Raw genomic sequence first — 15902 nt, forward strand, 5'->3', positions numbered from 1 at the left:
TTTCTATTGAGTGAAACTCGGTCGCTTTCGCGAGCTGTACTTGGCGATTTTCGCACGAAAATTACGCCGCGACGGACGTATCCGCCAGAATCGAAATTATCGAAAGTCTGTATTACCATACAAATAATTTACACCCGCTTTCGCAGAGTTTTACGACTCGCGTTGATTCGCAGGGCGGTGGATCTGATTCGCGGGACGAAGAAGGATCATCTAGATCTTCAAGCGAAGGAGTCGACGACATTCGCATTCCGGATCTCAAAAGACGAGTTACTCGATGTCGTTAATGTCTGCTAACGAATCCAAATCGGCGTTAATTATGAAAGCACGCGCATAAGCGCTCGGATCGGTCCCTGACGCGAGTCATTTGCACCTTAGGTATGTCAGTCGGCATTGCGAACATTATGTGGTCGCTACATGTCGAACCATTGCAATTTATGTAAAAGATGTCAACGACACGATTCATGCAACGAAGACAACTTGGAGTTCTATCATCAGAATTCGAATTATTCAAAGATCTTTGTGAAGAGAGATCGTTGGCAAAAATGGAACTAGCGAAATAATAAGTGTAAAGTACTTTGCCTCGAGGGGATTATTGTTCGCAAGGAGATCACGAGGGGATCAGAAATTTTTGGGGAATTTACACTTTTTGTCTTCAAACAAACAGTCATAGCACGGATAATCACGAGTCAATTGCTCGAGAATTTGCGAGCAATAGTGCTAATACTCTAGGTCACAGATGCAAAACACTTCGAATACAAAAGACCCTTGCGTTGACTTAAGACACACGAGGTGTCCACACGTTTGAAGTCCCAAAATTGTGATAGCGAATAAATACAATAATGTAATACACCTATAAGTACACTGATGTTAACCACCGTGCTTGATTGACCATTTTCTAGGTACCAACCTGACTCAGCCTCTCCACTGCGAGAAGTTAATTGGTCAACAAGCTCGTAGGAAATAATAGCGCTGGTATCTAAATCATGAATGCGATGTAGTTTGATTTTCAGAAACGATTATGCAGGTACAAAGGAAACCTCGTAGAAACTTGCGACAAGGTGCAACCAGAATCGCCAAGTTCGCCGGCTGAAACGACTTCGGCGAACGAGAAGGGGCCGTTCTCGTTTCTGGGAGGATGTTTACCTCTCGAGAGCATCAGCTGAAGACGAAGATAATCGAGCGGGGGTTCGGGGGGGGAGAGGGGCACGAGTACTCGTACGCGCAACGGGCTCAAAGCGGAGAACGCTGGCCGGGTCAATAAACGCAAGGATCCTTGCTTGGCTGGCAAGGTCGTCGCGAAGGTAAAAAATCAACCGTGTTCCTCGTCTCTCCTCCTTCTCATCCTTGCCCGCTCGTCTCGCCACTCTGAAAAGCATCCTTCGGAGAGAACCAGTTCGCGAGTCCTTAAACCAGGATTCTGGTTTGTTGGGCGAGGATGTGAGTCACTCTCAGAAACCCGTGTTTTCGAAACGAATTATCACTCAAAAATCAGGTCTGTCGTCGCCATCTATCGATGATTACTCTGTGGATGTGCGCAATTACATCAAAACTGGTAGAAAATTTTTTGTTCTAGCTCCTCTAGTTTTCAAGTTATTTAAAAAAGCATGGTTTTCACCCCCCCCCACTTTGGGAGCTGTTTTCAGCCCTTCAATATGGACGATTGCCAATGAAAAACTTGTCAAATATTTTCTTGAGAATTACCTCCCACATAAATTTAATCAAAATCGGCGTGTACCCATTGAATACGTTCCCTCGTATTCTTGCTAGTATTCTTGCAAACTGGTGCAAGTCATTTCAGTCACCGAAAGGATCGAAAAACTTCTCAACCAGCGAAACGATGACTCAAACCCCTCCTAATATTCCATGGACCGTGTCATATACGAATTTCGTAAAAGTCGCCCGCGTCAAACGCGAGAAGCGATCGATTTGGCGAGGAACGATTCACGCGGGAAATCGCGGCACGAGTTATTGGCGCGCGACGTCGCGCTCGCAGCCAAGCTAGCTGTCGCCTAGACGCCTGGCGCCGGTGAAACCGCTCTGATTAGGAAATATCCCCGCGTAATTAGACGGGGCAGGTTTGAATCATGGCGATCACACGCGCCCACGGATGCGCCCTGGGTGTCAATAGAGCTGTCGTCCAGGTGAAAACTGTTCTGTCCACGCCCGACTCGACGGGCACGTGTAACGATGATAGACGCGATAGCATGCGTCGTTAACGATTTCACTATCGCCCGAGAACAAAAGTTCTGGCCCGAAGAAATCGGTGACCGTTACGAACACCTTGGCGTCTGGGAATCGCGACGTCCAACGATTATGCGAAGCGTCGCGAGCCGAGGTCTCCCTCAAGGAACCTCGTCTCCTATAAGGAACCGTTTTCAAGTCGCGGCTTTCAAGGAGCCACGTTCGATTCCCGCGTATCCTGTTTTACTCTCCCCCCCGCAACATCCTTGGACGTGTTGTTCTCGGATGGTTTCACCCGGCAATTTCTCGGATGCAAAACATTCGCGAAGTACGCGATACGCTCGCGTTATATTTGGAAATGAGGCAAACTCTGTGACGTGGGAACACCTGGAATAAATTATTTACGCGCTTTTGAGCATAAGAAATGTTGTTTTCATACGATATTATAATCCTATCTGACTCATGTCACTATTCGGCTGGTAAATAACAAAGGAATCATAGGGAAGGAACGCAGATGATGCGGTTTATGTGGGCAAACCTGGATGAATTTGTCAACAACTTGCGATCATACGGGACCTGTAGTTATTTATAGCGATTCAGGAGGTTATTTATTATGGTTCAGAATAGACACACAGATTTATTGTCTGGATAAATTAATTTCTGGTTATAAATATGTCCTTTTCATACCTGAAACAAGCCTATCGCCCGACCAGTACGATTTAAACCAGTGAATGACGTTGGTCGACGAAGAATTACGCGATTGTTTAGTGAAAGGAATGTTACACGAAGATGACAAAACACGACGAGCGTGTTCAACGGCCGCGACGTACGTATTCTGTACGACCAAGACGGTTTCTCCAGTTCCCTTATTTCCTTCGTTTGAGTGCGTACGGGCAAGGTGCGACCTTCCTCAAGGCCGGCCTCGATCAAGAACACGTCGGTGACAGACGCATTTTCCATCGTTTCAGGAACACCGACAGATGAGCGCCGCGTATATTATAACTGTACCGCGCAAAGGTCAAGGAAATAGAACCGGTGGTGTGTTCCGCTAATTTCAAAACACCAGTGTTTCCTGGATTCTTGGCTCGAGTGACGCGAGGACTTGCCAGTCAGCGCAATCACGAGTAAAATTACCTCGAGAATGGGAAATTCGCGCCTCACAATTCCCCGGACTTCCGTTCCCATCTTGGCGCAGCCTCGACGCCACTCGATAGACAGAGATGATATGTTTCGTACAAAAATTGTAGAATGTGTAATGGAATCGTAACAGGACACCCTTGACTTTGCCCCTAGATTTAGAGGGAAAATGTACGAGCTGGGATTTTTTAGGGGGTCAAATTTATTAAAAGAATTTTTTTAGGCGCCCCTTCACACCCGTACCATTAACATGCATTTATTAAACTAACTTTTCTCTTGTAAGACAAACTCTTCCTTTCGCCCAGAGCCCAAAAAATGTTAAATAAGAGTTAATTTAAAATTTTTCGTCTCATTGGATCCCACTCATCGTCCCCTGTAGGTCAATCTAAATTTTCGACCACTGCACGAGGCACAGTTGTGTCGTATATTGCGAAAATAGGTCTCTTTCATCGAAATCGACTAGACAAATGTTTTCCCATTCTCATAGACTCGAAGCAACCTCATTGCGACTCACGACAGCATCGCGCTTGTCGATATTCCGCGCGCGTCGACGCCTCTCGAATACCGTGATCGCAATCTGGCCGCGCGCGGATCGATCGCCCGCCTGCTCTAGGACGAGCGAGTCCAGACGTAATTATTTTCTTGCTCGTTGAACAGGCTGGATCCTTCGATATAATGGCGGAGAAACTCTCGTCTGGACAATAATCCGTGCTAAATATAGGTAACGCGTTCGTGCGCCATGTCCGCGTATTACGGTCGGACGAGAGACGGATCGCGTTCCTTGGACAGTCAGTGGACGGAGGAAGAAGTATCGGAGAAATGATGATTCGTGCTTGCGTTGGAATGAAAGTCCCCTGATGTTTCAGCCGCTTCGAGCACTTTGGTGTAATTACATTTTCGAGTCTTGGTCTCGAGTATTCTTCGGGGTGGAGAAGGCTCAAGTAATGGGCACCTTCAAGGCTTCCTCGGGAGATGTACTATATCTCAGTTTCGCTTCGTATTGGATTGTCGTGTGAAATTGGTGGACTGTACAGGGTTTCATCTTTCTATATGGTTGGGATCACGCAAAATGCAATAAAATATTATTGCATTATTTTATTTTGAACTTAAAAATTGGTTCAGTAATTATTGTTTTGAACAGTTTTATTTTTTAGATGCTTGTAAGTTGCAAGTTGTTCATATTAAAATAATTCTTAGAGAAGCCCCATCACTTTTTAATGAAACCATCTGTTTTCCTCCTTCTAGGTCCAATTCAAGCAAGCATTATTCATATTATTCAGATTCCCGTAATTAAAAAGGAGAATCTAACAACCACTTTCACGCTGACAAAAAATGTTATAAAATGATTCCTTTGATGAATAAATGTTAATAAAATTTTGATTACTTTTCGGTACCTCTAGCATATACCGAAGAAGACTCAAAACTAAGTCTTGGAAGCGTCACTATATTAAAATGCTTCAAGTGACACACGCGTCGGGGAGTATAATGGCAGTGAAAGAAAAGGAAACGAGTTTTCGAGTTTCTTGCTCTGGCCGCGGTGACCGATGAGGATGGCGACGACGATGACGACGGCGATCTTGAGGATAATGATGATGATGGCTGGCTCGCGCTACTCCACTCCGTACTCTCGCAAGGCGAAGCCGCGGCTATCGCGGTGCCTGATACCAGCTAGTCTAGCCAATTACCACCTGCAAGCCAGAGATAGATTATGGCTCCCATTACGTGTGGCTATATTTAACGACGCGGCTATATTCGTGTTCCATGGCATGGCCGCGGTGAGCAGACGTCTACTTTATGTAGATCTCGCTGGCCGCAGGATCGTTTCCTTCCTAACAGTTCGCTGCCACCGTTCAGCTGGAAACTGTCCGTCATAGACCACGCTACGGTGTAATAGCTACGGTGTAGCAATTTTACTTAATGCGGTTTATGCTTTCTTCCAAGTGCAAGTACACTGTATTAACTCTTCGATACTTGGTATACTAGAATCGAACGAGATTCTCTTACTATTTTTTATAATATTTCGTCAGCTTCTATGATAACATTCGTGGCCATATTTTGGAATCACCTTTCTATCAAACGTCAAAGAAATATAGTAACCGATTAACTTATCGATATCGAATAACTCATCACAATGTGACACAGTCCATACTCCATTTCTAATAGAGGTATAAATTAAAAATTTCAGAAATTCTCTGAGAATCAGTGCATCGCGCAACTCATTAAAATCTCGATTTCCCCATCGGATGTATAAGGAATAAATAAAGAACAGCCCCAGATTAAGGATAACTGCCACTACAAACAAATAGAATGTACATCCACTACTAATCTCGTACACGACGACTACATTCGACATTTCATCCCGACGAGCCTGTATCTATTTTCCTCCGGCCAATAACATCGTAGAAACAGTTCTCGATCGAACGGTCAACGCATCGGGAGCTCGTAATTTCGCATAATTACGCGTTACGCAGTCGCGATTCCGATAAAGCAGCGATCATAGCACAGAAGGCGGCGCGATCGTAGAAAAGGCGAGGCCGTTAAGCGATCGGTATGAATACGGGTGTATTTAGCGAGTCAATGTCTGGAACAAATAACGCGCTCACGATAAATCGCGGAATGTTCGACGAGGAACGTTCTCTTTTGTGGGAGGCGCGCGCGACGAGGAAGAAAACCGATGGCGCCACGGTAACGGTGAAAATGAATGGCAACGACGAGAGATCGCGACGCGGGATGAAATCGGCGACGGAACAGAGCCGAGGAAGCCAAAGACAGTCGGTGATTATCTTATCAAATGGCACAGTATCGGTAGTCGCCGTGGACTGTAATTAACCGCGGGTTATTTCTATACGCGAGGAGGAAGGTGGAGAGATCGGCTCGCGATGGAGCGAAAAATCAACGACAACGCCCGGGACGAGGAGGAGCAGCCAGAAGAAGCCCATCGTAACGTTCGCTCGCTTCTGGGCTCTGGGAATAGATGGTAAACTACATGGCACTGGTCTGGTCGGCCCGTACGCCGAGTAAAACGAGGATCGCGCGACCGAAGGAAAAGGAAAAGGATGAGGAACTGGCGCCGGCGCTCCCGCGTTTCTAAGCGGTCTCGGCTGCGCTCCTTGAAAATTACCCGGACGCACGTGAAAATTGCCTGCCGGCGCGGAGTGCCTCGCGTTCGATTTACGCTGTCGACCCAGCTAGAGAGATTCCTTCGAGACGAATCGCAATTTCCAGATCTCCGCTGGCGGAATTGGTGCGCCTCGCTAATTTATTTATTCGTACGGAGAGGTCTACCTCGATTCCAGTTGATTCGTTTCGGTATTTCGTGGCGGAGGAATGTCGTTGAACGTCTTCGTTATCCTTAATGTTTCGTCCCTATTTCTTATGAAATACAAGGAGGGTTTTTTCTTGAAATACATGTATTGGGTATATTAGCATATGCACGAAGCGTACACAGGTTGGACCTTATAGTAGTGCCCTCCTTAGGATACTTAGTCTGATTAACAGTTTTCTATCAGGGGAAATTGAGGCTCGTTTTTCTTCGGTAAATTTAAAAGTGTGGTCATGATCTCATAAGTGGTATGTTGTTGTTGGAAGAATTATATCCATGCCTTGGTTGGATATTTTAAGTAGGGGAGATAAGTGTGTCTTGGTAAAAATGTTATACACTTCGTATGTCATGACTTAGTTAATGAGCACGAAGAAATTTACATTAATGATAATACGTAGATATGTAGTACAGTCAGTCTCATAAATATTAAAGAATCTATTAAAGAAGTTTGTCTAAATCAAATAATAGGTTCGATGTTTGCAAATATTATGTTTCATTATAAATACGTATTATACACGGCCACTTTTGGATAAATATTTGGATTCAAATATTTTGATTTGTATCTTTCCGTAAAGTTTGAAAGATTGCTAGTGTCGGTGGGCGATTTTTGGGAAGCAATTTTTCCTGGTCGATGTAAGATTCCGTGTCAGCAGCGATTTGCATCCGCGCCTTTCGTGAGGTTCCGCGTAAGTCAACGACCATAACGGTTACATTGCGATGCAACGTAAATAGAATCGTTTGCAATTTAAGCGTTGTGAGATTTGCGCGTGTACAGTTTCCGTTCTGCTACCCGTGGAATATTCATTGCCGTCGCTGGGCTGACTGACTGCAGTCGAACGCAGTCGAGTTCGGAATGAAATACTTCGGCAAACATCTTCTTACGCTATAAATAGAATCACATAACGTTTCGCTGTTTTACGCATAGATTACGCCGCCCCGTGAGCCATAAGTAGCGAAACAGACGAGTCTGGTAGATTCCGTCTACATGTAAAAGTAATTTTTGTTTACGCCGAGACAGCCTAGGGAAGATTTTTGCTGTCGAAAACACGGTATTTGTCTCTCAGGATTCAACCATGACGACGTCGTAACAGGATTAACATGTTACATATTAAGAAGATGGCAATAAAAAATATAAAAACTAGTGGAAGATGTTTGTCATAGGATGCGTTCTAAATCCTTAAATCGTTGTTCATCGCTAACAAAGCGATCTGAACCTGCGATGGGTCATCACAGGCTCGGTTCAGGATAAACAGATTACCATTTGTGTTCGGCGAAAGGAATTTTGGCGAAACTTAAATGCGACATAGTACATGTGCAATTAGGGCCAGTTTAAGTCATCGTTCAACTGGATTCGAATTTGTTTCAGAATTACAGTTGCTATTTGTTAAAATCTGAATCGCTATTCCTGAAAACTGTAGAGAAATTTAAATGTAGCCTTCAAAGCTTATTTTCTTTTACTAGATCCTAGTAGCAAATCTACCACCCTTCGTACCAAGAATGCTAATCATTGAGGGTGCTGAAACGAGTGTGATGGCCTCTGAAAGTTAAGCGATTCCTGAAAGATCCTTGGTCTGGGTGTTATCGACCGACACGTTCGATGTCGCGCATTTAACAGCAGCTTCCTGCGCCATCGAAAATTCCGTCTTCTCTTATTCTCCTTTCTTTTTTTCTATACAAGAATGCATTCTCGTTGCATGAATTATTGATGGGATCTCGCGCGGCGATCCGAGCCTCTATCGACGAGAGGAGACTCGTTTCCACAGCGACTGCGGAACGGATTTGGATCGTCCTCGCGGGTTTCTTTCGTTCAATGGCGCGGCCGGTCGCGTTTCTTTCGCGTTTCGAACGCGCGATGCCAACAGTGTTCACGTGTTCCAGGGGATAATTCCACGGAAGGATCGTTTCTTGTCGCGACGCTCGTCACTTATTTCCCGGCCAAGGGGGCCGATAGAACTTAAGCTCATGTTCATGGAAGATTCGCGGAACACGGGACTGAAAAATGCATGCTATTTCTAGTCGACAGGCGCATCCTCGCCGACGTCGATTGACAAAAACCTGGAGATTAGTATCTTTCTTTTGCATCCCGGGAAACGGCTTCTTTCGCTCGGCTAGGGATACCGTAAGACCGATCGTGAAAATTTTTACGGTCGGACACTCGTGAATCGCATTGAATCCTACCTGGAAATCTTTAACCTGATGCGAGTTGAACACATCGATGTTTCAAGTTGGCTGTATGGAATTACCGAGTAACTTATTATTACATTCGTAATTAGCTGTCTTAAAAACCGTTATGTTACGTTAGTGACGTGTATTTTCAAACGCATTATCAACAATAATACTTTCTTCTGGAAGAAAGACTTGTTTTTAATTATTATTTCACCAATTATTGTTTCATCACAATTTCAATATAGAATACAGAAAACTTATATTATGTTATCTTTAAAAAATAACCAAGCAATATTATTTTCAATTAGCGTATTTCGATTACTTAATTCGCACATACTTTATGTTTTCTTTATACTCTTCATCCTTCGCGTCACATCTGTGACAATGGATTTGAAAAATCATGATGATCTCGTAATTGCATCGACGTTATCTCAAACTCATGGGAAGTGTTTGCAGTGTGATTGAACTTTGCATTGTGTTCGCGAAGGTCTCGACGAGCGGTTTCTCGAACTCTTCAAGGACTCGGTTCTGTTGGAAATTATGGATGCGGGCAAAGGTGACGTAAATTATGCCATTTATAAAAAGATTGTGCGGTCACCAGGATTTTGAGAAGGTTATGCACGAGAGTTCGAGAATCGTATGGCATTGGTTGTTTAGAGCGAACGAGATTCATCGATAACGAGGATCAGGCTTTCAGGGTATAATTGATAATTTAAAAATATATATAACCTCGAGCCCATGTGACCTTAAACCACCCTTATAAGGGCGCAACGAAAACTACTTTTCACGAGTTTTCACGGCCAAAAACGTAGTATTTTTCATTCCACGACCGCGTTTCAAGGTTACATACGGTATATGTCTCAGCGTCGATTAAATAACGGTTTTTCGTCGTGCAAATAACACTCTGCTTATCATACAATGGATTCATACGAATCGCTTATTAAGAGGCAATTGTAATTCCTCGGGGAACGCCGAAAATTTTCGCTCGCATCTCGATTTGGAAAGAATTCGCGTACATCTGTCGCTATATCGTCCTTGTCGCCAAACGAGGAGGTTAATTGTGCAGGAACTGGCGTGTGTACTAATTGATTATACGTCCTTGAAGTGGCAATAATCGGCACGAAAGCACGGGCAAACATTAAGAATCGTACGCTCGCCTCCAAATCGTATTTCCTATTAAAACGATCCTCCTGACGAGGTTATTGTGAACGCTCGATAAACTCGAGACTGCTATTCATCGGCATCGATCAATTTTATCCCGCTTGGATCTGCTCGTTAATCCACGCTGCGAATGGCGAACATAGTCAAACCATTTAATGACGAATAACGAATTTCATCACCGGCGTAGAAAGTGAAGTAGCGAGATAGTATAGCGTTTGATAACGCTGTTATGCAACGCCGCAGTTCGAGCCACCGATATTATATACAATATCGCAAATAAACTACGTTCCTTTATTGTAAAATTTGAGTTTGCACATAGTCGGTGCAAGCAGTTCTTCGTTGCTTCCATAATTTATATATTCAATATTTATATTACATCATATTCAATATATTTTCATTGAAGATTTTTCCAGACCAGTTTTCACTTTAAGTTCAGAGTGATTTTCGAAACACCGGCAGAATTGAACAATATCTTTCTTAACCTGCATCCTGTTTCCATAACTTTAAATTCAGAAGATACATTTGATACTCCGCAGAAATAGAAAATACTTTCTATTTAATATCGATCGTCCACGCGCAATAAAAAAAAAAAACCAGTTACACTTTCTTGTAGCGTGTGGACGTATCCGCGTGGCGCGCACGGTTCCCATAAACACCTCGAACAAAATGATAAACGAGAGTGTGCGGTACCGGCGGTATTTTTTGCACGATTATAAAGGAGAAACGAGCGAACAAGAGAGTAATGTGTTTGATAAAGTGAATGTACTGACCAACGTCTACGATGTGCTGAAGCGTCGGAAATCGCCTTTTAACGCGCAACGAAATCCTTTGCAGCGTAATGACATACGCGAGGACGGCGTACCTCACGATGTTTCTCCTCATCAGTCTCCCTCTCTCGTCCTGCAATGTGAAAACATTTCAAAATTATAACTCAGGTAACCGTGCCCGACAATCCTAGGAACGCGGCTCGCTCGGAACCCGCGCAACAATTAAGAATAAGCACTCGCAAGCGAGCACGCCTGTCGACACGGTTTATTGGAGAATGGTCGTAGGATAATAATTTAACGCGCGATTCTATAAATCATATTAATGACCCTTATTCAAATCTGATCCGCCTCACGTGTATCGAGGTGGAGAATGCGTCGATAAGGTTTAGTTAAGAATTTATTAGGAATTATGCATCGATGTTGTACTTTCAATGCGAGCAGGTCTATGTTATCATTTTTGAGAATATTAAGTTTCATGAATATGGGAGTAATTAATCCACTTGCGCTTATGATACCCGAGAGATTTTTATCTATTCCTAGCTCACTGGTTCTACGTTTCTAACCGTCGATTCTTTTACGTGGGCAACCCCTAAGTATCTCAAGTTTAGGTGAATGATTAATGGTCTGGGCGGCCTTACTAATGGTCCCATAAACAGATCTGCGTTGAAACCTGTAGCCTTTATACTCCGTTTTATCACGCCATCTTATCTACTCTCGTATCTCAGCAGTCACAATAGTCTACGACTTCGAGATACCCAAACTTTAATCAGGACTCTCCATAAGCTGACATCGTCTGCTTGGAAGATACCAATGTATCACAGTTCCATCTCAAGAAAGAACAAGCATCCTCAAGAATGTGTAACGTAGTCTTAATTGGAATCCTTTGGTAAAAGTTGCTGCTTCTAACGCTATTGAACTCTTCACGGTCTCAATGAAAGCCGAATTAGAAACACAGATTAGAACGCCTCCAGACGCTAAATTATAAGATTACGCTTCACGAGTCTTACCTCATGAAACTCGAACGTGCTCAACAGGTTGACTACCCATGTCACTCGATTATGGGCGACACGTAAAATTCACAGGTGATCGCGTCACCAGAATACTGGTTACGCTAAAACTTTACCATGGCATTAGTCCTTCCGCGCGTTAACGTAGAGACACGATTAGGGAGACCGTGAAGACAATTATGGAAATTTTGTTCTCAGTGGACGTAGTTTAATTAATCTCTTAACTTTTAATTCAATTATGATACGTCATTTTGTCACGAATAAATCATAAACTTTGGCTTCTTTTGGCCTTCATAGACGCGTGATCTCTTAAGCTTCTTAAAAACGATTTAGCAGGCGTTCCCGATTTTGTAACCGTGAAAGTTACAGCTTATCATTACGAAACCTAACGTTGCAGGTGGAACAATTGTCTGACTTAATTTCCGTCTACGCTCCTCAGGGTCAGTGGGCACCTTCGATACAGCTTGACATTCGTAAGGTGAGTACATATATACTAATTGACTCATTTGTACATTACACATTTTTTTGGCCTCGCGATCACGTTCTCTTACAAAGAAAAATAAATATTCCATGTATAATTAATTGAAAACAATATATCTTATAGTATAATAATAGATGTATTATAAACTTATACTATAATCCGAAGGAAGAAAAGATCCTTAGTCTTCCTTCTTTCAAAAAAGATCAGCTTGTTGATAAATAAACCCCCTAATTGAGTAATTATTTACAAAATAAATTGAATGTACATCAGGGTTAGCATCCAAAACTAGATGCACTTACCTCGCAAAACAAACAAATTCAGGATGAATTAAAATCGGTATCGTCGAGACGTTCTCGCTTCAAAATTCGTTTCCTAGGTCGCACGAATGCCGGACACGTTTCCACTTGGCTTGTAGACACTTTCCCCTCGTTCCTTTGGCCCGTGGTCGCGAATCATCGCCAGTTTCGTGCCGTTCCAGTGTTAATCCGAAGAAAAATCCGCGGCGGCGCCTGCCGGCTATTTTTCCTTTCGTTTCTGGCCAACGACGCACGCATTTTGTAACCGACCGACCGTTTTGTAATCGCCCGCTGGTCAACGATCGTGTTCGTCCCGCGGAATGTCAATTCGATCGGAAATCGATGGACGATCGATTCCTGGATCGAAATTTTCCGCGCGACGAACGACGAATCGTCTTTTTCGTGCGTCCTCTTCGCGTCCTCTTCGCGCGACTTTCTTCGTACACCGCGACAGTTCTTCCTGTCTGGCAGACGATCATCGGTAGTCTAATTGAACATCGGTTCAAGGCGAATCGTTATGTATGTAGACCACGATGTATTCGGATGAAGCATTTTGTGGATCGAGGCACGTCTCGCCGAGCTCGATATAATGCATGCAACCAGACGAAGAAAGTTTGTCGAAACTAAAATTTTCGACCGGCTAATAACACGTGGACGGTGAACGTTGCGCGAGCCACGTGCCGATTTCGAACGATCTGCCGTCGTCTGACGAAGAAAGTTGCATGGCACGAGCAGCGATATCATTGAAAGCGATGGGAACGATGGCACCGTAGGGTGAACGTACCGGTAATCGACGAGTTATGGAGAATGGAGGGGTACGTCGTGATCAGAAATTCTTAAATTTGAAAGTAATTGGTTACGGGAGATGTTAAATTTGTAACTAGTGTTGGACGAAGGAAATTAGTTATTGGATTCGTGTGTGTGTGTGTGTGTGTGTGTGTGTGTGTGTATAAACTTGATGTATGAAGTTAAGGGGAAAGTCGAAGAAGATTGTTGGCCACGTGGTGGACTCTTCATTATAACGATATGGCCTAGTTATCGACGAGGAATTGAACCAGAATTCCATCCTAATCAAAATATGTCACTACTTTCTCGTTTCTTCTTGTTGTAATATATTACGACATTAACATGTTCAACTAGACGCTCCGTATGTAATAGTCTATTTTTCAAGTGGAATTAATGGTGACATTAACGACGACCAGAATTCTAATAGCGACTATATCCTTTTAGCAATGATGTGGTGTATAGATCACTTTGCCATCCCTCGTTACAGGTGGTGCAACGCCAGAACTCATTTCCACTACCTTCTCGGTCCCTCTTTGGTTTTTCCTTTTGCACTTTCTCTAATCCCTAATGAATTACATTTGAAATTTATTCTCCGCGATCTTAATTAACGAGCCGTCGAAAAAATTCATCGTTGAACGTCTCAATCACCGGCATACAAAACCATCCAACCAAATCAACTGAATCCGTTTCAAAAGTTAACGTCGATCTGTATCGTAGGCAGTCATCGAAAGATTAATCCTTAATGAATCCTATCGTTGCTCTTCATCGCCACGAGACAGTCCTTCGAAAAAAGAAGATTCACCTAGATCGAATTAAATTCAGAAGCTTCGAATTCGTCGAAGAACGATCCCCGAGCTGCGTGGTCAATGACACAATGCCGAAGTGAAAGTGCAACCGTATATCGTAGCGAGAAAGAAGGACGAACCTACGCGTTGTGAACATCAGCATCAGCAAATCGAGCAAGATTTTAACATTCCTCAATGGAATTATGGCGGTGATTAATATTCATGAAAATGCAATGATAAATTAGCAATTCCTAATTAATTGGACCTACTCTTTGTTATTTATTATTGTATTCAATCTTAGAACTGCTTATACTCATGCCTTGATGTAAATAGTCTCGCTTCAGACAGTTCCAAGAAAATACATACGAACATATTGAATTTTAAATGATGTTTAACAAAATTTCTCCACTCGCCCAAAATTTAAATTTAATATACAGTCAATCTCGTACATATTCGTACCCACTATATCTATTAAAGAAGTTTGTCTGAATTAAATAATAGGTCTGATGTTTCCAATTATTTTATTATAAATATGTTTTATTATAAATATGTCACTGCCTAATGCTCACAAAAATTTGAGAACAACTCAAAACTAACAGAATCTCAACTGTAGACTAAAATATTCCCCAACGAAGTCTAAAACGAACGAACATCACCGATATAAATTGCTACACGCTGCTTACATTCGTAATCAATTACCCAACCGAAATTGTTTAAATCGCCCCGAGCCCTCGTGTCCGGTTGGTTCCCATAACGTACGAGTCCCTTTTCCCTGACGGTTAGGTTGTCCCGTTGTCCGTTCAAAACACGAGCGTCCCTTCTTCCACGGAATCGCGACTTATCGCCGCGCGTGTAAAAATGTACGGCTTGGCAGCTTGAAAAGGATCCTCCTGAAGGGGTGGGGAGGGAAATGGCGGGAGTCGAGCCATCCTTCTCGCCTCGGGGCCTGAATTCTAATTAGATTTCAATGAAAGGCACAGGCCAGGAGCTCGCGCTGCCCACTCGAACGCTGCTCATTCACAAATCCGATACTTTGCGTTACGTGACTACATGACCGTGGGCGGCTCTCGGTACGTACAAAACTACAGTCCCGTTCCGCGGACGCGAACCTTGCTCGTTCGCCGGCCGCGTGCAGAAATTCCGTTGCAGCCGAAGACGGCGACGTCTGGGGATCGTTCGCGATCCGAACGGGCCCAGCGACCCAACTTTCTCGCGCGATGCGAAAATCGCAGGCCCCTCGAAATGCAAGTTACGTCGCTACAGTTAACGCGGAATTGCGTGCGCGTGTAATTATTTCGACGAACGCTCGTGGCGGTTACTAACGAGGGAAGGATCAAAATCCTCCTCCCATTTTAACGAGCTCTTGCGGGATGCTCCAAGACGAGGGCGATTATACAATTGGATGGGTTTCAATCCTTAACTGTAATTGCTTCGAACGTTTCGTTGGCAGGTGCATGGTGGTTTCTTTTATTTATTCGAAATTTCGGATATTTACTTTTTTGATTCATTTGCCAACTTTATTCAGCGTATCAAAAATCAAAGAAAACTGTAATCGCAAAAATTGCATTGTGCTCTAGTGAAGTGAAAGATGTCGCAATGTGTAAGAAAAATCGTACTTCGACGGGGAGAGAGTTAAATAATAGACGGACACAGGAAAAGGAAGCTTGAAATTTGGCATCGAGGTGCGAGGTTGCTTAAGAATTAACACTGAACCAGGTGAATGGAGCATTATCGATGTGCGAGGATAGATACGAGAAGAGTAAATTAGACAGGTAAATAGGAGATTTTGAGGCAAGAACCTCGCAAACAAGAC

At 43.4% G+C, this 15902-nt stretch overlaps 1 protein-coding gene across 1 annotated transcript in view; it reads right to left on the reverse strand.

Annotated features, from left to right (window-relative positions):
• The window catches only part of LOC128885184 (uncharacterized), a 63349-nt gene that overhangs the window by 16879 nt on the left and 30568 nt on the right, over positions 1-15902 (reverse strand). The window contains exon 4 of the mRNA XM_054139067.1: positions 10738-10867. Coding sequence (XP_053995042.1) covers positions 10738-10867 — 130 coding nt within the window. The remainder of the gene's footprint in view (positions 1-10737; positions 10868-15902) is intronic.

This window comes from Hylaeus volcanicus, chromosome 2, assembly GCF_026283585.1.
Source record: "Hylaeus volcanicus isolate JK05 chromosome 2, UHH_iyHylVolc1.0_haploid, whole genome shotgun sequence".
Taxonomy (NCBI): domain Eukaryota; kingdom Metazoa; phylum Arthropoda; class Insecta; order Hymenoptera; family Colletidae; genus Hylaeus; species Hylaeus volcanicus.